Here is a 26,159-nt window from a genome sequence, read left to right on the forward strand (position 1 = left end):
GTGACAGCTGAGGCCCAGCCAAAGAGATTGGGCTTTTTCAGGTTCGATTGTCACAGTTTTGGAGGGAGTTTTATTTTGACACTGGGCTTTGTTATATAATCCTGTCAGCCCTGGTACTTGGTATGCAGCGTGGACAGGCCTTATACTTGTGGCAATCCTCCTGCTTTAGTCTCTTGCCTTGGATTAAAGATGCATGTCATGATGCCCATGTGAGTGTCGTATCCTAATAACATATTTGAATAATTGGGTCTGTTTTATTTTATTTTATAGGGTTACATAGGTCATTTCCATGCAGGTGTATAATGTACTTTTAGCATTCCCTCCATACCACACTACTCCCTTCTCATTGGTTCTTTGTCCTTCTACCTACTTTCTTTTCTGCTCCATGTCAACTGTACATATATAGATACACACATAAATATCTATAAAATCTGTGGCCCACAATGAAGAAAATATGTGACATTTGTCATTCTGAGACTGCTGTGATCATCTCCAGAAAATGCATTTTTCCTGCAGGTAATATAACTTCATTCTTCTTGCTGATTGAAAAAAAAATTCTAGCCACATTTTCTTTATCCTTTCTTCTGTTTTGGGAAATACAGGTTGGTTCTATGACTTAGCCGCTGTGAACAGTACTGCAATGAACATTGATGTGTAGATACTTCTGTGTCCCAAAGGAGTTCCATAGCCAGGCCATATGATATATCTAGTTTTAGTTTTTTGAGGAATATCTACTCTGGTGTCCATAGTGGCTAGACTAGTTTATATTCCCCTCAGCACTCTAGAAGGATTCCTTTTGGTCCATATACTGGCCATCATTAGATACTATTTTCTTGATGGCCAGCGTTCTGACTGGGTTGTGATGGCATCTCAATGTAGTTTCTTTGTGTGGATAGAGTTTAAAGTTTCCTTGCTGGATTCTGCCAAGTCAGTGTCTCCACTAGACAGCCTTAAAATCACACTGGGGTGTGTGCAGTCCCGAGGGCTGAGGCTGCTAATGCAGAGCCCTGTCTGTCTTTTTTTTCTTTTTTCAGCTAGGCAACCTGCTTCTCCCAGCCCAGTTTCTTAAATCTTGGGTGTGTTTCTCGAGAACATATGAGATTTTATGGTTCAAAACACCTTCACTGGTTACAGGGCTCACAGTGGTTGCTGTGAGGAGGCAGAGCAGTTGTGAGAGCTCTTGATGAACTTTGCACTCAGAGTTCTGCTGCTTGGATGGTGAGATCTTGGGACACAGACTTACAGACTCACATTTGCTGTCGGGATGAGAACGTTGACTTTCAGACTTGAAAAAGTCCAGTTTCTCTGACGAGGCCCTAACTTTCAGCTTCTCAAAGACAGTCTTGTTTGAGGACTCAGTTCATGATATAGGAGTTTATCAAGACCTCTTGAGCTAGCCTGTGGCTATCGATCCCACATTGTAGTGTATCCAGAATTCTCTTTAAGAAAGCCAGTGTTTCTTTAAGGCTATTCTCTTCATCTTCTAGTCTACCCAAGCACGAGCTTGAAAGCACTGTCACAACAACACACCACAGCGGGATGACACACAACACACAGCCTGTTCCCATGATCCTGGAGGCTGGAAGTGTGACATCCAGGGTCAGTAGGTCTGCTTTCTCTGAGGCTCTGTTCTTGGACTGTAGTGAGCATCTTCCTCTTTATATGGCCTGAAGTTGGTATATGTCCTGACCTCTTGTTGGATAAGGACCCACAGGAATGACCTTGTCTTCACCTATTTCTAGGAAGATTGTGCCTTTAAATAAAGTTACGTTCTGGGGCACAGTGGTTCTGTCTTATATATGTTAATTTGGGGGCTCTTTTTGTTGCTAACAACAAGTTGAACTCAGTCTCTCTCTTCTGTTAGTTCACTCACATCAGTCCATGGGCTGGTGAATATGCCCTGTAAACAGATCAGGGAGGGTCAGAAGGTTTGAAAGTTCAGGACTGGGGATACCACCGTTGGGTCAGAACCTGTAATTGAGGAAGAGCTAGAGAGCTCTTGCTTGTTTCCTGACATGAGGGTGGGGGCATTAAGTAGAAGACAGCTCATGGATACTTCTGTAAAAAGAAAGTGCACCAGCATTTGTGGAGATGGAGAGTGGAGGCTGATTTTGTACCAATCGCTCTTCTTCTCTGTGGATTTAGCTAAAATCAGAACTTGAGTTGACTGTGGGACATCTCCTGTCCAGGGCCCGCTAACTGTGTAAATAGTGGGATGAATTCCGTCAAGTTCTAGCTGTTGCTCAAAGAATATATGTTGAGATTGAAAGTCCAGGAAACACCTGTAGAAATAATTAATTCTTCTTTTATGGAAGTTAAAGTTTGTGCTCTCTCTCTCTCTCTCTCTCTCTCTCTCTCTCTCTCTGTGTGTGTGTGTGTGTGTGTGTGTGTGTGTCTGTCTGTCTGTCTGTCTGTCTGTCTGTCCTGTCTCTCTGTCTCTCTGAGATAGGGTTTTATTATGTAGCTCTGACTGGCCTGGAAGTCTTTATGTAGACCAGTCTGGAACTCACAAGGGTCTATCTGCCTCTGCCTCCCAAGTGCTGGGATTAAAGGTGTGCACCATTATGTCATACACATTTCTGCCCCCTGAAGTTTGGCTAAAGTGTTCTGCTAGCTAATGCACAGAAAGCCTGAGTTTCCAGATGGATGAGCTGATGTTTACTGACTTGACCATATGATGTGAAAATACTGGTACTGCTGATCCTTCTTTGATAGTTGAGTTAGATGTAGTCTGTGGACCAGGTTAGGGAGGTTAGACAGGGTCCTTGATGTGCATAGGTTTAAACTGAGGCACCAGTCAACACAACACTAACTACAGTTGTGTGGACCAGAAATCAAACCTTCCCACAGCTCATTACAGGGATGGAAGGAGAGTATCTATGTGTGATCATGTAAGATCATGCCAGCCAGCCAGGACATTTAGAGGTCAGGTTATTGGAGTAGTCTTAATCTGGGAGTTTGCTGAGAAGGGCAAGATGCTCTTGCCTCCCTGAGTGATCCCCTAGCTGTGATGCTCAGTGGATATATTGGTCAGAATGGCCACCATCCCAGGCATCTGGAAGCCTGGAGAATAGGAACCTCTGCTGTGGTCCTTGCTGGAGTCACTTGTTGGGTCAGGGTACTGGCTACACCTTGCCACTGTTCTCATTGCTGTCGTGCACTTGTGTTCTGCATCCACCTCTCTCTTTCTTCCTTGGACATGGTGGGCAACACTCTTGACCCTCAAGGACAAAGCTCAGCTCTCCTCCTCCCCAGGGTTTCATGTCTTTGTAGAAGTTACAGCCAAGGCTCTGCTGATCTCTGTGTCTGTCAAAACGTCCCCTCCCATATTTCCACACCTCATCCTTCCCTGTCAGAATGTTTCCTCCGATACCTCCACACCCTAGCCTTGGGGAGTCTGGACAGCCATGCCATCCCTTTCCTGTAGCTCCACATTCTTCAACACTTAACATAATGGGTTCCCAGGTGGGATCTCTATCGTCTCCTGCCACACTGTCCTGGATATTATCAAGATCTTGACAATTGCAGAAGGGCGGATGAATTTTGTACATATTTCTTGTTTATTTCTCCATTGCAAATAAGTAGGCTGATGTAGAGATAGCAAGAGTTTGGTATAAAACCAGGAAGAATGATAAAGAATATGCTCTAGAGGAACATACTCAGTTTCTCTCCAGCAGAGAAGCACATCGGTTCTAGGTAGGAAGAATGGAGTCTGTGAGAGGGAATGCTGGAAATTTTCACTGAGGAAAAGTGGGGGATGGTGTGGGGCCAAGAACTTACACTCTGGAATTTTCAAGTGCCTAGAGTCTCTTCTGTTAGCTCAGTGGAGGTTCAGGACCATCAGTCTCTTCTGTTAGCTCAGTGGAGGTTCAGGACCATCATAGCCTCCTGCCCCTCCCAAGCAGCCAGGGTTCAGGAAGTATTGTTCTCACAGTTTCTCTTTCTCTCTCTAGAAGACCAGGAAGTTTAGTGCACTGGGCTTCATGTCAAGATACTAGTACAGTTCCCTAATTGTCAGGCACCATCCGCTGGGCTATAAAAGTCAATGGTAGTGAGGTCAGATAATGTATTCCTTTCTTCCTTTCTCTGGTGAGATCACTGGCCATCCTCTCCATCTCAAGGCAGTCCTTTCAGAAGAGCAGGACTACTTCTTGGTGAGCATTTCAAGTGTGGGCTGTGATACTTGGTAATGGAGGCCAGTTGTTAGGGGGAAGGTGACTTGGGAATTGGTGAATCCATGTCCTTAGTTAAGGGGCAGATTGCTCTTGAGCACCATGGCCCAGAACTTTCTAGCACACAGAGAGCCTCCACCTGCTCTCCAGAGGAGCTGTTTCTCGACGCAGTCATTTCAGCTATGGAAGGAGATCTAATGCTCTCCAAACTCATTCAAGAAGATTCCCTCCTGAGGGACATTCCTTCCCTGGGAAGGAAGACCCCTCCCCACCCCCCATGCCTTGATAGAGGGTGAGTATCTTTTCCAGTTTTTATCCTTCCAAATGACCACATCTAGCATAAGTCAGTGTTTGATAAATTTTGACTTTCAGAAAGAATGAGTGAATGAACAAATGAATGATTGAATGACTACTTGGACAAACAACACAGTTTGGTATGTGGATTGCTGAATTACAGGTCTGGACCCCATAGCTCTGACCCCACTGTCCTCTCTTGTACCTCATGCAGTGTTAACAGAAGTCACCATGGCTTGGTCCTGCAGCCTGAAGAGCCTCCTTACACTCCTTGTCTTTACCACCTTCGATGTCAGCTCTGAGGGTAAGAGTACATGCAGCATTCCTTTCTCCTAAAGAAGGGGGAAGTGAGCAGTCAGAGTCTTGGGGAGGTAACCAACCACATGAGACTCTGATGGTCTGTCTAGCCCCTCATGGCTTCTTGGTTCCTAGGAACTACATCAACTACAAGGCTCTGGGATTGCCTTTCAAATGATGTACATTTCCTCCTTGCAGAGAGTTACCAGTGTACAGCACATCAATGTGGAAATGAAACATGTCCTGAGAATGCAGACGTTTGTACAACCACTAAAGGCTGCTTCAACCAAATGCAGAAATTTGATGCACCAGGTAAGTCAACCCTCATACCTTGAACATCCTCCAGGTTATCTTCCTTCTTTTCCAGGATGAGGCTGGGAGCCTGGGGTTCTAGGAGGTGGTGGAGATGGAGCATGTGCTTGTTGTAGGACCTAGATTCTACATGGTGAGGACCATTTGGGTGTGACTCCATTCTTAATTTCATAGTGTCAGGGATCAAACTTGGGGCATCACGCATGCTAAGCAAGTACTCTAACACCAGTCACTCCCTTTGAGCAAATGGTCCCTCTGTTGGCTCGTTCTCTGAAACAGACCATTGCAGAGGGACTCTTGGAGAAGTGCAGTGCTCAAGGCAAAGGGGATGAAGGGGCAGGTTCTTTACCACTAACTCAGGAGGAAAATGTACTTGGTGGTTCATTTTTCTGCAATTCCAGATACATACCAAATGTTTAAGCATAAAGGGTGTGCTGAAGAAACCAACACATGCAGTGAACTGGAATTCTCGGCAACGCTGGGGGCTCAACGGAGGTTTACATATGTGAACCGGTGCTGCACATCTGAGAAATGCAACCAAGAGGACATAACTCGTGAGTACAGGTCCTGTCTGTGCCCCGCCACCTGCTCAGGGCTCCTCTGCCTTTCCAGGAGTCCATCTCTCTGCTGACGGGCTGCAGCCCTGACACTTGCCTTCCCCTTTTGCTTGAAGTTTTCATTTGTAAGGGTCTGGGGTGCATACAAGCCCCTCTCTTGAGTAAGTGTGTATACACTTGCATACAGACTGACGGGCTCGGCAGCAGTAACTGGTCCTGGGTCTACTCTCTAAGTAGATTCAATGAATCTGTAGGTTCAAATGCTTTGGTCTGCTTCTCCAGTTGAGAGACTTTCCTCACCTATTTTATTCCTCATCTTGGATTTTTTTGTGTGGTTGAGATGGAGTCTTGCATGCATCCAGGCTTGTGTTGTATTACTGAGGTCAAGCAAGCCTCCTGCCTCATCGTCCAAAGTTGAAGTAGCTGGGAGTACAGGTGTATGTGACCAACTATATAGGCAACACTGGGAGACCAACAGACATTTAGATATAACCAGCAATGCTGTATTACTGCTAAGTGCAACCAAGGGGGCACACAGTGTGAGTCAAGCTCGTCTCTGCACCCTTGATACCTGCACCACGGCTCCTCTGGCCATCTGTGGGCTCCTCCCTGTACTGGGATGCCTCAGAGCTGCATGCTTGCCTTTCCTTTTTCCTGAGGCCCCTGTCCTTGGGAAGTGTAAGGGTAGATACAAGCCTCTTGCCTGGATGGGAGAATGAGTGACAGCAAGTGCTATGGATTGGTACTCATTCTTTTCATTGAGGCTATTGATTTAAATGTGCTTCCCATCCCCCATCCTTCAGCTGAGAGATTTTCCTCACTATTTAATTCCTCATCTTTGTTTTGTTGTGGACATGGGATCTTGCTGTGTTTCCCAGACTTGTCTTGAATTCCTAGACTCAAGTAATCCTCCTGCTTCAATCTCCCAAGTAAGAGTAGCTAGGAATGTATGGGCTGTCACACCTGGCTAATTCCTCACCCTTTGGTCAGCATCTTTTTAGATGGCACATCACCTCCTTACCCAATGTCTAGGAATTTTTCTCCTGCCATAGTAGAGAGCCGAGTGACTTAAGAAAGGTGAGGATAGATGGTTTCACAATTACTACCAAAGGATCTCAGATTCCTGTCTTCTGTTCCCACCTCCTATGGCATTTTAGTTTTCTTTTCTTTTCTATTCTTTTTTTCGATCATGAAAGAACTATATGGTATTCGATTGGATGAAGTAGTGATGTTCTTTCTCAGCTATTGCTTCCTGCCTTTTCCTCAAGATAAATACCCTTTTCTCTCTATTCAGTATCTCCACTGCCTGCAGAAGCCAACGGTGTTCAGTGTCTCTCCTACTATATGGAGCCAGGCATGCTGAATATCCCAGTTCTCCTGAACTGCACAGGAAATGAGACAAAGTGCGGTTTGGTTATCGGCACAGGTATGATTATTTCCTTAAGCATTGTGACGCTCACATTGTTAAGGGTACATATAGTGTATCAGCCATTTATTCCTACACAGATAATTGTGCCACAGCTTAACTGGTGAAAACAGGAAATAGTTATCACCATTCAGTATCTGAACGTCTATACACTGAGAACAGCATTGCTATGCGGCTATCTTAGGGTGCCTCATCAAGCTGAGTTCTGTTGTTGGTATAAGCTGTGGTCCTTCAGATGCCCAGGGTGTCTCATGGTTCTTCAGATGGAGGATCTGCTTCCCAGCTCATTCTTGGCTTTTGGTGGGTCTCACTTTCTCTTCCTCTGGTCTCTTCATGGGATGCCAGTGTTCTCCTAGCATATCCTCCTGCTTCTCTCTCAGAGAAGTGATGAGAGACAGGCATAGAGTCATTAGTGGAGTTGAGAGTTGTCAAACCCTCATCTTCAAAGTGATTAACCCAGGTGTGACATGGGTGGATTCAATGGGATCAACACTTAGGCGCCTCTGCCAGGAGATAGGCATGATGGGGGCAGATCATCTTAGAAGCTGCTTCCTCCATAGAGCAAGGGCAACAAGGGGCCAAGTGTTTGCTTGTCCCTCTAAGCTTCAGATGGAGCCATTTATCCTGAGAAAAAAGAGTGACAGAGGAAGAGTTGAGCTAGGGGATGGGAACTGAGGAGGAGAGGGAAAAATTTATCTGCTTCCCACAGAAGAATCAGGTTTGGGTACCTTGTTGCTGTGATATTCTGGAATGGGACCTTGACTCAGAAGTGCACAGAGCGATGACACTTGAGTTCCAGAAGCCATCATCACTCTTGTGATGACTCGGACTCCATCGATAAGCACTCAAGTTTTGCGTAAAGCCACTGACTTTAGTGAAATATTTATAATTTCCCATGTAAGAGAAAAGTATGTATTTGTTGTGAAGGGCACAGATGCATTTCAGGAATTAACTGCTAAAATAACTGTAGGGTTTTGGTCTGGTCTGTATGCTGCAGGGATGAGCTAGCAAATCCTCATCAAAACATGAAAAGCTCTGTGGAATTAGTGGTGTATTAGGAGCTGGTTAAGTGGAGGATTGAGAGCTTGATGAAACTGGAGGCAAGCTATGTTTTTATTTGGAAAGAATTTTGACAGAGGTTCTGGGGTGAGCCCCAGTGTTAGCCTTGTGTCTGAGATGCAGCGGTCCCTATAAGGTTCCTACTGTACTGGGAAGACAATGGGACCAAAGGACACTTCAGCTGGGCCTCTGCATGGATGGAATGGAGATGAGCTCATGCATCTCAGTCAGGAGGAAGAAGTCATGCCCTCTGGACCATTCTGAGCACAGTTTTCTTCCCCAGTGGATGTGGGTTTTGAGGGCAGCAGAGAGGCGAGAGGAAACTAACTCTTGGGTCTTCTTCTTAGTAGTGGGAAGCAGCAACTTCTTTTCCTTGGTGATGGCCGGAATGGGCTGTGCGACAGAAAGTGCCTGCAACCGGACTGTGACTGTCCTCAACAACACAAACATCCGCACCATCTGCTCGGATGAGTTCATTGTATCTCCAACCCACCCATCAGTTCCGGATAGCACTGGTTTTCGACCTACAGCCGTCTCAGCAGTACCAATTCTGATTACTCTCCTCCTGCTGAAAGTCTTGTTTTGATCTTCCAGGCTTAGGCAGTCCCATAGTACTCCACACACACTTGTCGGGCGTCCTTCAATGTAGGAGAATTAAAAGCTGGCGATTGCTTGGCTTGTTTGTATTTCAGCGTAAAAAAACCCCACTCCATTTTCAGTTTTACTTAGTTTTAAAAATTGTGTGTGTGTGTGCATGTGAGTGTGTGTGTGTGTGTGTGTGTGTGTGTGTGTGTGTGTGCATGTGAGTGTGTGTGTGTCTGTGTGTGGTGTGTGTGTGTGTTGCTGGTGGAGTTTAGAAGAGGGTGTCAGATCTCATTCAACTGGAGTTATAGGTGTTGTGATATGCCTGATGTGGGTGCTGGGGACTGAACTCTGGCTCTCTGTAGGAGCACGATTTGAATTGCAGAGCTGTCTCTCCAGCCCTCTATGATCCATTCTGAAACAGCCTCTCTCTTCACTCTTTGTAGCATGCCCAAGATGTGGAGAGGGCAGTCATGAGATTCTCTTTAGTCCTGCTTTCCTTTCCAACCATCCCCCGAGTCACATAGCCTGGAACATATCTTTTCTGATTATTAATTTCTGTTCATAATTTGTAATTGATGCTTATTAAGAAAAATGAATTTGAATGGATAATTCGGAGTCTTGGAGGATCATTTCCCACAGTTTATCATAACACAGCTCAAATATAGCTAGATATGAGGGTACATAAGCTCATAGCACTCAGGATGTTGAGGCAGGATTACTGCATGTCTGAGGACATCATGTGCTTCATAGTGAGTTCCAGGCTAGTTGGCACTACATAGAACACCTTGTTTAAAAAAAAAAAAAAAGAATCAAACAAAATAAGATACAAATCAAAGAGGAAATGATGTCAGGTACCTCCAGAACTCTCTCACCTCAGAACCATGAGCATGGAATCATCATCATCTACTCACTCTGCATATTTTAGTAGGGATGGGCCCCAGGGTACAGGCAGTAGATGTCTGTCAAGGAAGTTATAAATACTCGATTTAAATTATCAAGATATTTCCCCCAAGGTCCCAGAAATCTGTCTCCTCTCATGGCAGAGTTTGGGGCATTGATAGCTTCCACCACACTTGCTGTATGCCAGTGAGGCAAGGGGATTCCAGGAGAGAAAAGGCTTGCATAGAACCCAAACTTGACGCTGACCTACAATAGACTAATCCTGCGCAAATGGGCCCCTCCGTTCTCAGATTCCGTTTCCAGCAGGGCCCAACATGTCTCCTGAGGTTTCATGAAGGAGAAGAGCGCCCTGGTGGTTACTTCATCTGTGAGAACTGTCTCTCTGCACCCACCAGGCCTGCCTGTGGTCTTCCTGCTGCATATCCTCCTTCCTTCCTGGTACGAGTTACAAGGCTTCTCTAAGCTCCGTCTATGGTCCTTTGTGGACTGACAGGAACATTCTTCCCCAGGCCTGTCCACAGCCCTGCGCACTCTGGATGCACCCCATCTACATGGCGTGAATTTTATGCTCCAGGAGGGGGGCTTTTAAGAATTTGCATATTGGCCTGGAAGTGGCGGTTCATGCCTTTACCTCCAGTACTCAGGAGGCAGAGGCTGGTGGATCTCTGAGTTCAAGAGAAACTCTGTCTTGAAAAACAAAACAAAAAGAATTTGCACATTGTTTTTCCTTGTTTCATGCTCAAAGTTGAGGAAGTAGGAAAAGTGTATGAGTCCCTCCTAGGATCCCACTCATTGCTTGCTGACCATCAATTGCCCCTTTCTCATGACCAGAGAGCTGAATTTTGTTAACAGTAAAAGTTCTTGATATATTTTGGGGACATCTGACGAGCTGGTCACTGCTCTCTGCAGTTTTCAAGCATGAACTCAGCTCCTGCTTGCACAGTTGTTTGTTTGTTTGTTTGTTTGTTTTATAATGTGTGTACTGTCCTCATCCCCGGATGACAGGAAAGGAAGCAGCCATAAAGAGGCGAGTTGGGTTGTTATGCTAGTACACACGGAACCGAGAGTTCAGCCTAATCTACGGTTAGGGAAAAGAGTCCAGTTGCCGCTCTAGGAGCTGGAGAAATTTCAAGTCTGGGAGCAGGGTGTTTGGTTGCCTTTGTTAACTGAGACTTCTGTTGTGACTATAAAAAAATGACAATACAATTGGTGGCTTGAAACAGCACAGCGTCACAGTTCTGGAGGAGAGTCTGGAACGAGTTTTGCTGAGCTAAAGTTCAGGTGTCCCCAGAGCTGGTTTCTCTGTGGTTGAGCATGCAGGGACCCATTTCCCTGTCGGTCTGTACAGTGGTCAGTGATCACCTGCATTCCTTCACTCTTCTGCATCTTCCACACACATCCCTCCGCCCCAAGTCTGGCTCTCAGCCTCTTCCCCTGGGGCCCTTCCTTCTTTCCTTTGAGGACTCTTGTAGCTGACCCGTGTAATACAGGGGATGTTCCCATCTCAGGAGCCTTTTCTACTTCTGCAAAGTCTCTCTCACCTCATCAGCATAACACAAATGGTGTTGGGGGATAGGGTGTGTGCTTATTTATAGACTAGTCTTCAGTCGATCATATAACCTACCAATTAAAAAATGTCTCAACGTTCTGTAAGGTATTCATAAGCAAGGCTGGTTGGAACTGGGCGCAGATGGTCCTGTATTGTGGAACTTACTAAGGACTGTGGCCATCTTTGGGAGCAAATTCAGCTGACACAAAGCATGTTAGGTTATGGGAAGAGCAGTCCTTTGAGAGAGTTATTGCTGGAGCTTTATCTACAAGGAACTCTGGACATGATGCATGGTGTTCCCTGTGATGGTTGGTAAAGACAAGGGCTCCCTTCCGTTGCCTCCTGATGAGACAGCAGCACATGGTGTGACACATCATAGGCCATCATGCCAAGAAGCTGGTGAGACATGTTTTTTTTGGTGGCCTAAGAACCAGGGAAGGAGTTTCTCTGCTTACTGTTGCCTCTGGTAGTTGCCACTCCTACCTCTCTGCACACAGAGGGACACGGTGGTGGCAATCAGCAGGCTCTCTGTCACCACCCCTGGCTCCTTCTTGGGTGTGTTCCTACAATAAAGGCTTAGTGTTTTCCCAGCTCCAGTTCCACCCTTCTAATCTGTCCAGTGATACATGAAGCATGCAGTTGAAGCTCCCTTTGTGCCTGTGACTATTGCCCCACTCAAGCAAACCCATGCCCGACAGCATGTGGTGGTTTAAAGGAAAATGGCCCCCCATAGGCTCAGAGGGAGTGGCCCTGTTAGGAGGTGTGGCCTTATTGGAGGAAGTGTGTCACTGAGGGTGGGCTTTGAGGTCTCAGATGCTCAAGCCATGCCCAGTGTGGCATTCTCTGGATGTAGAACTCTCAGTCCCTCTCCAGCATCATGTCTGCCTGGGTGTCACCATGTTTCCAACCATGACAAAAAATAGATTGACCCTCTGAAACTGTAAGCCAGCCCCAATGAAATGTTTTCCTTTAGAAGAGTTGCCATGGTCATGGTGTCTCTTCACAGCAATAGAAACCCCAACTAAGAACACACCAGAAGCCCCTGCCCATTCTCTGTGGCTACCACGCCCTCCTCTGAGTATCCCTGATCACCAGCCCTTGGATCTGTGAAGACGTGGAATGACCCTCTGTTCTTTGGGAGACAATTCCTCATCTGCTCTGGCTTCTCCTCTCTCTCTGCTGCCTATATGCTCACATGTGTCATTGTAAGTCCCCTTTTTGACGCTTCAGCTAATTAGCCTTCCTCTCCTCTCCTGATCCCAGAACTCCTCAGGTCTGGTCTCTACATTTACATCATCTGCCAGAAACTAGAAAGCAATCTCTTGTTTGTATCATGGTGGCCCCAGTGCTTTGTAAAGCTCCGTCGCAGTTCACAGGTAAAAGCAGGATAAAGCTGGGCCTTTCAGCCTTCTGTTGGCACCTGTGTCCTTTGTGTTAACTCTTCTGGTCATATTCTTGCTCAGTTCAGCATATCACATTTGAGAGTCTCGGAACTGGTGGTGCACATTTTTAATTCTAAATTTGCCATCCTCGACCCCTTCAAATGAAAGACACAAAGAAAAAGTGAGGCTTCTGTTGGTCAGCTTTTCCACCTTATTCAGGCCGCCCAAAAGGCACTTCTCCATCACTGGCCAGACCCTACAATCACATGAGATTCCTGCTATACTGTTACCCAATGCTGCTTTCTTTCCTTTTGAGATACGGTCTCTCCTAGAACTAGCCATAGACCAGACTGACCTGGACCTCACATGACCATCTGTCATATATCCCTGACTAAAACCTTGTGTCTATCTGGAGATTTTATTTGAAGCTGTTCTATGCCAGTGTTCCGAGCTCCCCAATTACTAGTGTGCAAAGACTGTCACCACAGTGTACCACAGATGTGTGGCAGAAACAAGACCTCATGCTCTCCTAATTCTGAATGCTTGAAGTGTGAGCTTTGGTACTGAAAGGTGTGGTTGCCCTGGGGATTCTGCCCTTGGGTTTTAGCTGACCATCTTCTCCCTGTGGCTTTATTTATTTCTGCCTGCTGTGTTTCTAGAATCTGGGTCCTAACCTCTGTTTTTTTGTGGGGGGGTTCAAGACAGGGATTCTTCATGTAGCCTTGGCTGTCCTAGAACTTGGCTGTCTCAAACTCACAGAGATCCACCTGCATTTCCCTCCCAAGGGCCAGGATTAAAGGGCATGCCACCACTACCTGGCCTAATCTCTGTTCTTACAAGGCCACCTGCTGTGTTGAATGAGGACCCACACTAAGGACTTCTGGGAAGACAGTCTCCAAATGTGGTTATGTTCTCGCCTGGTGGGTGTGGGGTTAAGCTTTCAAATTACTTTTCCTGGGCTTTGAACCCCTAACACTTCCTCTTTACAGAGAGATGTTTATACCTATATATCTGACAGAGGATTAACATTTATAATTTACAAAGAACTAGAGAGAGAGAGAGAGAGAGAGAGAGAGAGAGAGAGAGAGAGAACAAGCCACTAAAGAATGGGTTAATGAACTGAACAGAGTTCTCAAGAGAAGAAATGAAATGCAAATGGTATATTCAACACCCCTAGCTGTCATAGGAATTAGAACTTACACTACTCTGAGCGACCTTTGAGTTAGAATGGCTGTTTTCAAGAGAACACGTTTTGTGGAGTGTTGTGGAGAAAAGAAGAAACCTTATTTCTGATCATCAGGGCGTAGTATTTGTTCTACAAAATTGGGGGCCCATGTTTGCTGAGTATGTGTTGCAGAATTCTAAGGCCCTCTTGATGGATCATTTTCTTAATTGGAATGAGGTGGCTTTGATCTCTTCCGATTAGTTGTGTCTGAGGTTTATTTTGTCAGATGTTAAAATGGTGACAGATACCTGCCTGGTTCGTAGCTCAGTTTGCTTGGAACACCCTTTCCGCACTTCGGTGACTTCACTCTAGAAGTAGCATCCATCTTTCATCAAGAAGCATGTCCTTTGAGGTAATAAAAATATGAGCCCTGCTCTTAACCCAACTGGATAGACTATTTTTTTTTTGAATATTGAGAATTATGAGCACTGGCATTAAGAGGAATTACTGAAATTATTAATTTCTAGAATTTTGTAGATTTTGTATTGTTTGATATTTTCTTACCTCTCTTGCTTACCTATCATTTCCCAAATGTTAAGAAACTTAACTGATAAGCTTTACTAAAAATATTTTCTATGTCTTTAGAAGGAAATTCTTTTCTTTTTCTACCCATGATTCCTAGATTTGGTCTTTTCGTAGTGCCTCATCCATTTTGAAAGTACTGCTTGTAAGAGCTGGTCTGGAATGGTGGCTGGCAGCCTCCACCAAAGATGAAGGTGTCTTCCCTCCAACGATGACAATGACAGCAGAACTTATGAGGAAAGACCCCTAATGTATTGAACTTGCTCTTTTTTTGTTTGTGTTTTTTTGTTTTTTGTTTTTGTTTTGTTTTGTTTTGTTTTCCGTGTCTCTGTAGCCTTGGAGGCTGTCCTGGAACTCGCTTTGTAGACCAGGCTGGCATTGAACTCACAGAGATCCACCTGCCTCTGCCTTCCAAGTGCTAGGATTACAGGCGTGTGCCACCACCGCCCAGCAAATTTGCTCATCTTTTTAGGGTGGATTATGCAGTTGTGAATTATATTGATGAGAATGTTTCAAAACTTTATTACATTGGGCATGTAGAAATATACAATGATAGCAAAAATGAAAAACCATTACCTATAGCAGGCATCGAAGGCTTGGCCTGTTATAGGCCCCTTCCCTGAACACCAACAGATAGCACAGTCCATTCCTGCCATCTGTGTGTTTTAGACACCAACTTCACAGAGCTGAGGCATCTCCAGGAATGGCCAAGGATTCCACAGGTTCGGGAACTTATTCCATGTGCGCTGGTGTCCTCAACATTAGCTTAAACACCACGACTTTGCCCTTTTCTTTGCATGTACGGGATTTAACTTAAAACCTTCATGCTGAAACACAGGTAGTCAGCCAGGTTTCCATTAGGTGCTTTTGAAATCACACTGAGGTGTGCACAGCCCCAAGGGCTGATATTGCAACCACACAGCCCTGACTGTTACCTCTTCTGCCCCTCCCTGGCCGATTTCCTAAACCTTGGATGTGTGTCCAGAGAACAGTTTGGGTTTTGTGACAAAATACCTCCGAAACTTACCCTGTTTGCGGTGGTCACTCACTTAGAGGCAGGACAATTGCAATGAGCTCTGAACAAACTCGGAGCCTTGAATTCTGCTGTTTGGATATTGAGCTGTGGAAGCACAAAACCCTGCACATTCACACTCATCATTGGGAAGAGAACATATTAGAACACTGGCCCATGGGCTGATGAATATCCACAGCCATTAGGAACAGTCAGAAGGTTTAAAAGTTCAAGACAGGGGACTCTTTCTTCAGTTCAGAATCTGTAATTGAGGGAGAACTGGAGAGTTTTTACCTGTTGACTCCATGGGGGCAGTGGCAATGGGTAATGAGTTCTCGACCTATGGGTCATGACCTCGGGGGTGGGGTATTGAATGACCCTTTCACAGGGGTCACATATCAGATATTCACATTAAGATTCACAACAGTAGCAAAATTACAGTTGCGAAGTAGCAACAAAAATAATTTCATGGTTGGGGTCACTACAATACGGCAAACTGTATTGAAGGGTCACAGCATTAGGAAGGTTGAGAACCACTGGAGTGGAGGAAGGCTCTTAAGTCAGGCCAACAGACACTACTGGAAGCAGATGCTCCAGTGTTTGTAGGGAGGAGGACTGTGCCTGATACTGCATTGTCTGCCCATCTCAGTGGATTTAGCTGAAACCAGGAACTGGAGTTGGTTGTGAGTCATTTCCTCATTGCTGTTTGGAGCCTGGTAGCCAGGCCAAAGGCAGGCTGAGTACTATGAAGGTCTGCCTCTTCACTAATGGAAAAATTAGTTCATTTATGGGAGCTTAAGTTTGTTCAAAATGTTTTCTTTTAAAGTTCTGCTAAAATTTTCTGAATGCTATATTTGTTTGTGGTCAGAAAGCTGTGAGCTTGCAGAAGGATGAGCTACTGGCTATGGACTGGGCCATGAGCTAATGATTGGGTTAATGTAAGAGGAATACTAGATGTTGGTCTACCTCTTTGATGACTGATTGGGTTAGATGTAGGGTGTAGATGAAGGGTCTGTGGACCAGGCTGTGAAGGGACACAGGTCCCTGGTGTGCATGGGTTAAACTGAGGTACCATTTTGCAGATAACTGCCTACACTTGTGCAGAAAATAGATCAAACTTCCCTCTTTTTACAGGTGGAGAGAGAGAACATCCATGTGCCAAAGTGTGAGAGCGTTTCTGTCATCCAGGCATTTACGCTGAAATTACTTTAACAGTTTTGAACATGAGCGTTTATTGAAGTGGGCTAGCAGTCCAGGCTGTGGTGCTGAACTGTATGTATTGGATGGTCCAGTGATCCCAGACATGTGAAAGCCGGGAGAACATGACCTGATACCTGTGTCTTCTGATGATGTCACTGAGAGGGGGTGACTCCTTATGGTTGTTTTCATTGTCCACTGGGTCCTGCCTCTGCATCTCTATTTTTGTTAGTGGTGCACAGCACTCTGGAACTGCACATCCAGTTGGAGAGGGTTTCTGTGATTGTGTAGGTCAGAAATTAGAGTATCATCTGAAATGTGGCCTTTTCTCCAGCGACACATCAGATGTTTCCCGGAGAAGCAAAGGGCAGGTAGGGCATCTTCCCCTGACACATGTACAACCACCTTGGGTGCCTCAGGACATGTTCTCGTATAACCTGCGATACTTGCAGATCAGCTCGGTGGCTTTTCGAACTATTTAAACATTGTTTGATCATCTAAATTCTAAGCATTGGTGAAAATAGCTCCTATTCAAAGTCAAGAATCCCCTTTCTACTCTTCCTTTCTTGAGAGTTTGCCCTGTATAATCCAACCTGGTCAAACTTGCTGAGTATCTGAGGATGACCTTGCGATCCTCCTGCCTCTGCCTCCTGAGTGCTGGGATTATGGGTGTGTGTCACCATGCCCAGATTTATGAAGTGCTGAGAATCGAACCAAGGGCTTTGTGCATGCCACCCACGCACTCTACCAACTTAACCTCCATTCCGGCACACTCCCCTTTCTTTGGTAAGTTTGTTGATGCAGTGGCTGCTGTAGACTGAAGACGCTGCATGGACACAGCTGGTGGCCTTTGATGCCATCCTCTCTGCCCTCACACCCTTCGCCACTGTGTTTCACACACACACATATGTATATATAATGTGGGTGTTTTGATAAAGGAAAATTACTTGTATTTGTGGAGTATGATGTTGTATTTCAATAAGTGTATACATTGTTTTGTGTTTAAATCTTGATAATAGCATTTATCTCCTCAAATATCAGTCATTTCTTGGTGGTGAGAACATTAGAAGTCTTCCCCCTTCCCCCTCACTTCCCATGTCATTATTTCACCACTTTTTTTCTTGTTTCATGAACTTTTCCTATTTCAAAATATATCTGTTGACACCAACTTGCCCGCATCCTTCCCTCCTCTTTTGCCCATGACTGTTGCGAGGTTAGTGAAGTTTGTGGCAACTCTCGGGGCAGTTGGTGACTGATGTCACTTCTGTGGGGACTCAGTGCAGGTGCTATGTAGTGTGTGTGTGTGTGTGTGTGTGTGTGTGTGTGTGTGAATGTATGTGTACACACATAATTTCATATATATTCATGCTTTGACATATTAAAAATGAAACAAAATAGAATTATCATTTATTTTATCTGGAGAGACACTGACACTCTGAGGGCTAACTACTTCTTAGAGACAGCAAAGCATTATCGTCACATAAAAAGTACCTGTGCTAAGCAAGCTAGCAGAGCAACACCTTCTCTGTCTGGTCTATACATTCAGAGAGGAGGAACTTGTCCACCTTAATCGGCACAGGTCAGGTAGGTACCAGGCCACCAGGGACCGACCACTCCACAGCTTGAAGCTCACCAAGGTTAGTCTAACTGGCCTATTCTCCACTGCCTTTCTGTGTGTCCTTGTGTGGCAAAGCACACCCTTGTTGTTTTAGGACCAGAAAAGAGGAGGAGCAGGGAGGCTGGGTACCACTCCAAGGCCTAAGCCAGTGTTTCAGTCTGATGAGGCAGTAATGGCCCCCAAGTGGGGAGTGATGTCATGGCTGGTACCATGTACCCAAACGTTAATGTGGGACACCGAGGGACTAAGCTCCCCTTAGAAAGACATGCAAAGAACTCCATCCTTCCTCCAAAGCCCGAGTGATTCCAGCTAGGCGTAGAAGGATTTCAAAGTGGGACCCGGGGGCTCTTCTCCAGAGTGCGCTCCCTGCAGTCAGTGGCTTTCTGAGGCACCAGATATCAAAATGTGGCCAAGGAAGAAAGCAGGCAAGGGTATCACAAGGTCTGAGGCTACAGGGCTCCTTCCAGTTTTGCTATGCAGAGCCACCACCTAGAAACCAGGAGGTGGGCTGGCTTATTTCCTTTCTTCTGAACCCACCCTTATCTGAACCCATCACTGCCCCCAGTTCACCGGCTTGTACCTGACTTGCTGGGAGACCCACCTTTCTATTGCTTTTCTTTGCATATGTCCTCAGCATCTCCCCGGGGCTGCAGGTGCTGAACCCCTGCCCTCTCTCCTCATTCCCTGGGGATCCACTGTCCTTTAGGAACAGGTAAATTTTGAATGAGTGGGGTTCTAGCCTCCAGCCACACATACCAGTGTAACTGGTCTTCTGGGTAGAAATAAGGATATTCTAAAGAGACAATTGGGTTCCTCCCTTCCACTAAGGAACCCAGTAAATGAAAGTCCCCCAGGAATCTGATGCTGAGAGAAAGAGAAGGCCTCAGCCAGAGGTGAATCTCATCTCCTAGAAACAGATTCAGTTTTGACAACTCGCTAAACTGGAGCCTAGACAGTGATGGGTAGGGCTGTGCTTTGGCCAGGACTGCTTATCTAGGTGTATAACTGGCACCTTACTTAAGCAGAAACCTCATGCCAGGGTCCTAAAGATGGACTTGGAGGGTAGGCCACCAAACCTGTTTGTCTCTCTTCCCGGTGTGGCCAAATTGAATAAAACTCTTTTGTGTGTTCTTAATTATTCCGTATTCTTAATTATTCCTTGTTTAGTTGGCTTTGTTAATCGGTGTCAGGCTTGGTTGATGGAAACTGTCAAGCCCAAGCTCTGATCTTTAATGACTCAAGATATGCTTTGAAGCCTGCGATTCATATCCTGCCTCTCAAAAGGCTTAGTTCTGGTGTCCTGGAAGTCAGATATCTCCTAAGATCAGGCACAGCCCTCTTCTATTCCTGCTCAGGCCGCTACAGACTCCAGTCCCATGTATCAGCTTCCTTTAATCATAGGCAACCCATAGAGAGGAGAAGGAATACTTACCAGGTTGGGACTCCTTAGGACCCCCAGTTGGATAAAGGCTCCCCTGCCACTCAGGGCTGTCAGGTCACAGGATGACACCACAGCATGGCTAATGAAAAAGACTGTCATCTCTGGGCACTTGGGTCTCTACAGATGCCATGTTGGCTGCTGTCAGTCTACAGAATGATGTTTCTAGTCCCAAGAATGGGATGGAGGGCCCTTGAGGGGACTATGGGAGCATTCTGAAGCCAAATGTACAGGAGACATAAATCAGACAGTGAACCCTCTAGGTCCCCAGTGAACCCTCTAGGTACCCACTAAGCATGGTGCCCAAACTTCTTTGACCACAGGTGAGCGTCCACAGATTAGCACATATCTGATGGGGTTGTCATCATGGAGATTTCACTGAGGCCTTGTCCTGGAAGCAGGAAGTTGGCACAGAATTGGGTGGTTCTTGGCCAGTGGGGTGCCACACTTTGTTCCCACTGTCACTATGACAGTGGCCTCAGGTTGCTGTACATAGCAACAGAGCGAGCTCACTTCTGACTGGCCTGCTGGGTAGAATCCAGGCCATTGGCAGTAGACCACAGCCCAGCTGAGGTTAATCATCCCAGGATCTGCTGTCTCTGCTGGTCTCTTGGACTCACATCTTCTTTGTGGGATCCTTCCTTATTGCCAGCTCCTTCAGCTGGTCAGGAATCCACCATCCAGGATTAGAAGGCTTAACAATCTGAGCAGGTAAGAGAAGAATGAAATGTGCAGTTGTGGACATTGACTGAGGATTCCGAGGAGGATATGAAGGCAGGTGGCTTGGGGCTGGCTTGTGTGGGCAACTCACGATTCTCTACGAAGTAGGGAGTTGGGATTCTTTGCTAGGCTGACAATATTCAAAGGGACCCGGGGGACATAACTCTAGAAAAACCATTGGGATCTGTATGGCAAATCCTGGCCATCATCTTATAGGCCCTGACAACAGGTCTCTTTCTAACTAGCACTCTTTGGAATGGATTGCAGCTGGAGTTTTCCTGCATCCCTCCTGGTGCACAGCTGCTCGGATCCAAGTAAACGCACAGAAGCTTATATTAATTAAAACTGCTTGGCCATTAACTCAGGGTAACTACTGACTAGCTCTTCTACTTAAACTCAGCCCATTTCTGTTAATCTATATGTTGCCCTGTGTTTCATGCTTTACCTGTGTACCATTACATGCTGCTCCTGGATGGTGGGCTGGCGTCTCCTGACCTCTGAACCTGCCAAGGTGTCCTTCCTCCTGTACCTCTACACACCAACTTCTGAGGCATCTGGACATGCCTGCTGCTCTATTCCTGCAGTCTTCACCCTCTTCAATATTCAGCATATTGGGTTCCCAGGAAGATTCTCCCTGCCCTCACTTCTACGACATAGCCCTGGATTTTGAGAGAATGTCATCAAGATCTGGATGATTGCAGGAAGACAGAGGAAGAGAGTCCCTCCCACTTGCCTTTTCTCCCCATTGCAAAGAAATGTAGCACTTGTGCCTTAACAAGAGTTTGGCATAAAAAGAGGCAGAAAGAGAAAGAAAATATAGAAAAATGCACGTAGTCCCTCACCCTCAGAGATGCACGTGTCCTGAGGCTTGACTCCCGGAAGAAGGAGGGGATGGCTCCTGACAGAGGCAAGGTTAGGATTTGCCTCAAGGAAATATGGAGGATTCTAGGCACATCCAGTGGGCTGCACGAACTCCGATCCATAACTTTTGAACCTAGAAAACCTCAGCACAGCTCACTGAAGCCCAGGGACCTTGTAATCCCTCTCCTTCCTTCTTCCGCCAACCAGAGGTCCAGGAAGAGCTCTTCTTATGGTATCTACCTCTAGCAGGTTAGTTCAGTTTAGTGCACTTGGCTTCACGCTAAGATTCTATCGATGTATAATGTTAACTTGTGAGAGGATGGCCAGTAGGTTGTAAGAGTTGGCAACAGCAAGTACAGAGGGAGCCTGTCCTCAGTGCTCATCCTGTCCTTGGTGCTCATTGTGCATGCTCCTTTCCTCCTGTTTCAAAGTGAGAACACTGCTCAGGCTCAGACAATCAGGACCACTTCGTGGTGAGCATTTCCAGTGTGTGATTGTGACATCTGGAGGCTGGCTCTTTGTGAAATGGCAGCTTTGGAAATGGTGAACCCATACCCTTCGCTAAAGGGCCGATGAGCTCCATGGCCCAGGACTTTGGAGCACATAGAGAGCCTCTACCTGCTCCCCACAGGAGTCACATCTTGACCAACTCAGCTATTTCAGCTGTGGAAGAAGATCCAGTGCCTTCCAGACCCATGCAAGAAGAATCCCTCTTGAGCAAAAGTCCTGCCCAGGGAAGGATGACTAACTCTTTCCTTACAGTTTTGCATCCTTCCGAATGGTCATATCTGGCACAAAGCTAGTGTTTGATAAAGTTTGGCTTGCAGAATGGATTAATTAATGGATAAAAACACGAACAGATAATGTTGCCTGACATTTGGGTTGCTGGATTACAAGGACTGAGCCCATTAACTCTGATTCTTTTGTCCCCACTTGTCCCTTGTGCAGTGTTCATGGGAGTCACCATGTCCTGGTCCTCAATTCTGAAGAGTCTCCTTGCTGTCTGCATCTTCACCCACTTGTCTGTCAGCTCTGAGGGTAAGAGTAACAAGACACGTTTTGTTCAAAGATGGGAAGTGGGAGTTGGGCACTAAGGTACCTTAGGGGGACTCCATGGATCACTCAAGCCTTCAGGAGTCCCTTCAATACTCATGACTCCTTGACCCCGGGAAAGTTTGTCAGCTATCTGAACATGTTTATTTCCTCTTTTCAGAGCGTTATGGTTGTGATAACAAAAAATGCTATAATGGGAGATGCATATCTAATCCAAAGACTTGTGAATCCTCTAAGGGCTGCTTCTACCATGTGCAGGAATTAAAAGTACCAAGTAAGCCAATCAGCACTCTTACAGTTGTCTAGTGATCCTTTCCTTCTTCAAGGATGGGGCTGGGAGTGTGGGCTTCTGGGAGGAGGTAGGGATGGGCATTAATACTGGATGTAGTCTCTAGGGACAGAACTGAGAGACCCTGGTTCTGTTTCTCATATCAGTCTCACAGGGCTACTGGAGAGTGAGCCCACACTTCTTTTGGCCATGCTGGGGATCAAATTCATGGCACCATGCATGCTAAGCAAATACTCTATCACTGGACACCAGTCCCAATGCAACAAAAACTGTCCCTCTATTAATTCGTTCTCAGAAATAATAACAGAGGGACTTTCAGAGATGAGGAAAAATAAAGACAGAGAGAATGAAGGAACAGATTCCTTACTGCTGGATGCTTCATTCTCTCTTTATCTCAGAAGAGAACATTTCTTGGGGGTTTGCTCCTCAGATGTTTTATCCAGAAGCCTAAAGATTAAGGAGAGCAGCTGTTCTAAAGACGAGTGTACGGAACTAGCATTCTCAGCAACACTTGGGGGCCAATGGAAGTTTAGCTATGACCATCAATGCTGCTACACTGACCAGTGCAACAGAATGTCCAAACATGTTGGTGAGTGTAGCTGTCTGTCTCCACTATCTGCTCCATGTTTCCTTTGCCTTTCTGTAGGCTCATCTCTCTGTGCTGGGACTCAACAATCATGCTTGCCTTCCTTTTGTGGATAGCACTCCTTGAAAATGGTTTGGGATGGATACAGGCTCTTCTCCTGTGTGGTAGACTGAGTGACAGTTGGGTGGCAGGGATTGGTCTTGGGGATTTTCTCTAAGTGTGAGTCTTTTGGTTTAACTGCTTTGCTTTGGCCCTCTGGCCAACAGGCTTTTCTCACTGATTTAATTTCTCAGGTTCATTTTTGTTTTGTTGAGAAGTAGTCTTGCTGTGTTTCGGAAGTTTGTCTTGAATTTGTAGGTTCAAGCAATCCTCCTGCCTCAGCCTCCAAAGTTGGAGTAGCTGGGAGTATAGGTGTGCATGACCACACCTGGCTCATTCCTAACCCTTCTAGAAAACAGATTATCTCTTCTCCTATTATCTAGGCCTTTTTTTGTTTGTTTGGGTTTTTTGAGACAGGGTTTCTCTGTGTAGCCCTGGCTGTCTATCTAGGACTTTTTCTCCAGGACTGAGAGCTGAGTAGCTGATGAAGGTGAGGACAGCATGGATTTCTATGCCCTCCTTCCCTGTACTCACACACCAGTGCCTTTCTCCCACACCTCCTTCCAGCTCATCTTGGTTGCAATGCTTTTTTTTCATGGAGAAAAAAACCCTCATTTAGATGAGTAATGGATAGACACGTTCTCAGCTATTTCTTCTGCCTATTCCCCAAGATGAAAACTTTTCTCTCTCCACTCAGAGTCTCTTCCATCTTTCCAACCCCAACCCAATGGTGTGGAATGTCCTTCCTGCTACAGTGAGGATGGCGAGTGTAAGCCGGTTCCCCTGAAGTGCACAGGGGAAGAGACGAAGTGCATTGAAGTTATTGGTACAGGTACGAGTACTTCCTCGAACATCTTGTTAAGAGTACAACAAATCATTCGTCACTAGGCAGTGAACTATACCAAAAGTAGCAACTTTTTTCCTTTTTCCTTTTTTTTTTTTTTAATAGCAACAGCCAACATTTATTACATCTCAGCATGTGTAGAACTGTAATCTGAGAATGGCCCAGTACATGGTCCTAGCTCAGGGTGTGTCATGGGGGCTGTGTTCATTTGTTAGCAGCTTGTGGTTTCTCACTGGGGGGGGGGGTTCAGCTCCTTTTCTTATGGTCTCTTCATAGTATGCCATAGTGCTCTTATGACTAATCACCTGTATCCCTCATAGCAAATGACAGAGACCACAGAGAGAAAGGGAACTGTGGATTTAATGCTCTAATCTCTGAAGTGACACATTATTTCCTCTTATAGACTGTTGGTAGTTTAGAGCAACCTGATTGGACCTGGCTGGAAGCTACCAGGGGATGGAAGAGACTCTTTGGGGCATCTTTGAAGCCTGTCTCCACATGAAGAAAGTGGAGGGCCATGTATGGGGCCATGTGCTTCTAAAGTTGGGAAGGAGCTATTAGTTGAGAGACAGGAGTTAAGGATGGGAGGGAAAGGAAGGGGGTGAGGGAATGTATCTGCTTCCCACAGGAGAGTCAGGTTTGGGCACCTGTGTTGCTATGATGTCCTGGAATGGGACTGTGGTTCACTGGAAGTTTAGGAGGTGATAGCACTTCAGATCCAGATGTCTTTACCACTGCCGCCATGTGTCAGCCAAAGCCTGTGATTAAGCACTCAGGTTTTACCAGTGACACTCTACATAACTCTACATTTAGTAAAAGATTTTTTTTTTTTCATTAAGAGAAAATGGTGTATTTGTTATGAAGGACCCATATACCATCGAGACAGGAACTGGGAACCAACTGTAAGATTTTTCTTTCTGGAGTGCACAGCTAGAGGGAGGAAGGAGCTAGACACTCTTTCCTGAACAATATATGAAAAGTTTCATGGAGCAGGTGGTGTTTTTAGGAGCTGATTAAATGGTGGACCGAGAATTTGATAGTTCTGGGGGCAAGCTACGCTTTTACTGGGAAAGAATTTCGACAGAGGTTCTGGAGTGAGCAAAGGATGAGTTGAGATAAATGAAGAAAATGGGGTGTCACAGAATGCAAAGGAGTATTAAAGCCCTCCACAATGGGGCAGGCTTCTACCTTAGTTTACCTTGGGAACACTGATATCTGGTACCTTCTACAGTTATTCTCATAGCGAACTCAGCCCTCAGAAGAAGGAATGTCAATTTTTAAGGGATGCACAATATTTCCTCCACGTAGAGGAGGAGAGAAAGGGGAGGGGGGTATACTAGAAGAGTTTCTACCAGCAGTTGAGACCCTGCATCTGGCCTTCCTCTTCTCCTGCATCAAGTTCATCTCTCCTAGTGAGCAGGTACCCAGAAGCCTCAGTGTTAGTCTTGTGTCTCAGATGCAAGAGTCCTTCTAAGGTTCCTTCTATATGGAGGAGACAATGGGGCCAGAGGACAAGAAGGCACAGACTCTACATGGACAGAGCTGTGGTCATGTTCTCCTGCAGAGGTGGAAGTTGTGGATTCTGGACCATTCTGAGCACACTTTCCTTTCAAAGGATGTGGGTGGGGAGAGAGAGACAAAGTGAGAGAGAAGAGTAACTCCTGGGTCTTTTCATCAACAGCTATGATTAACGGCCCTTTGTGCTCTGTGATACGTGGAATGGGCTGCGCAACTGTGACTTCCTGCGGCTTGAAGAATTTGACCATCCTGGAAAATGCAAAAATTGACACCTTCTGCTCCAATGGCAGCCGCCCTCTCACGTCCTTCTCATCTGCTCTGACTTGTCTCTTCCTAATGAAAGCCTTGCTTTGATCCCTTGGGGACTGTAACTCCCATGACCCTTCCTCACATTCAGACACATCAGCCGCCTTTTGTGACTATTTACCCAACAGGGGAGAAATAAAAACCACTGACTGTACTTTATATGGAAAGTTCTTGCTTTCTTCTTTCTGGCACATTTCACAAGACTGATTTCTTTCATGTCCCTACCCACACCTTGAACCCCACCCCCACAGGGTACAACCTCTCCCAATATTATCAATCTACACTCCTCATTTGTAACTGTGTGTTGTTAATGAACATATTTATTTTCATTTTTTGGG

General features: G+C 45.8%; 2 protein-coding genes across 2 annotated transcripts; both read left to right on the plus strand.

Annotated features, from left to right (window-relative positions):
- The first annotated feature begins 4,409 nt into the window (after positions 1-4,409).
- Positions 4,410-8,834, plus strand: LOC118588306 (protein RoBo-1-like). Its single transcript, XM_036194554.1, has 6 exons — positions 4,410-4,464; positions 4,681-4,770; positions 4,962-5,075; positions 5,477-5,629; positions 6,927-7,058; positions 8,465-8,834. Exons 2-6 carry the CDS (start codon positions 4,698-4,700, stop codon positions 8,701-8,703), a joined length of 711 nt encoding a protein of 236 aa, XP_036050447.1. The 5' UTR covers positions 4,410-4,464; positions 4,681-4,697; the 3' UTR covers positions 8,704-8,834.
- An 11,269-nt stretch (positions 8,835-20,103) lies between these two features.
- Positions 20,104-25,958, plus strand: LOC118590410 (protein RoBo-1-like). Its single transcript, XM_036198405.1, has 6 exons — positions 20,104-20,256; positions 22,075-22,164; positions 22,340-22,453; positions 22,899-23,057; positions 23,851-23,985; positions 25,679-25,958. Exons 2-6 carry the CDS (start codon positions 22,080-22,082, stop codon positions 25,867-25,869), a joined length of 684 nt encoding a protein of 227 aa, XP_036054298.1. The 5' UTR covers positions 20,104-20,256; positions 22,075-22,079; the 3' UTR covers positions 25,870-25,958.
- Positions 25,959-26,159: the final 201 nt, after the last annotated feature.

Source organism: Onychomys torridus, chromosome 8, assembly GCF_903995425.1.
Source record: "Onychomys torridus chromosome 8, mOncTor1.1, whole genome shotgun sequence".
In the NCBI taxonomy this organism is placed as follows: domain Eukaryota; kingdom Metazoa; phylum Chordata; class Mammalia; order Rodentia; family Cricetidae; genus Onychomys; species Onychomys torridus.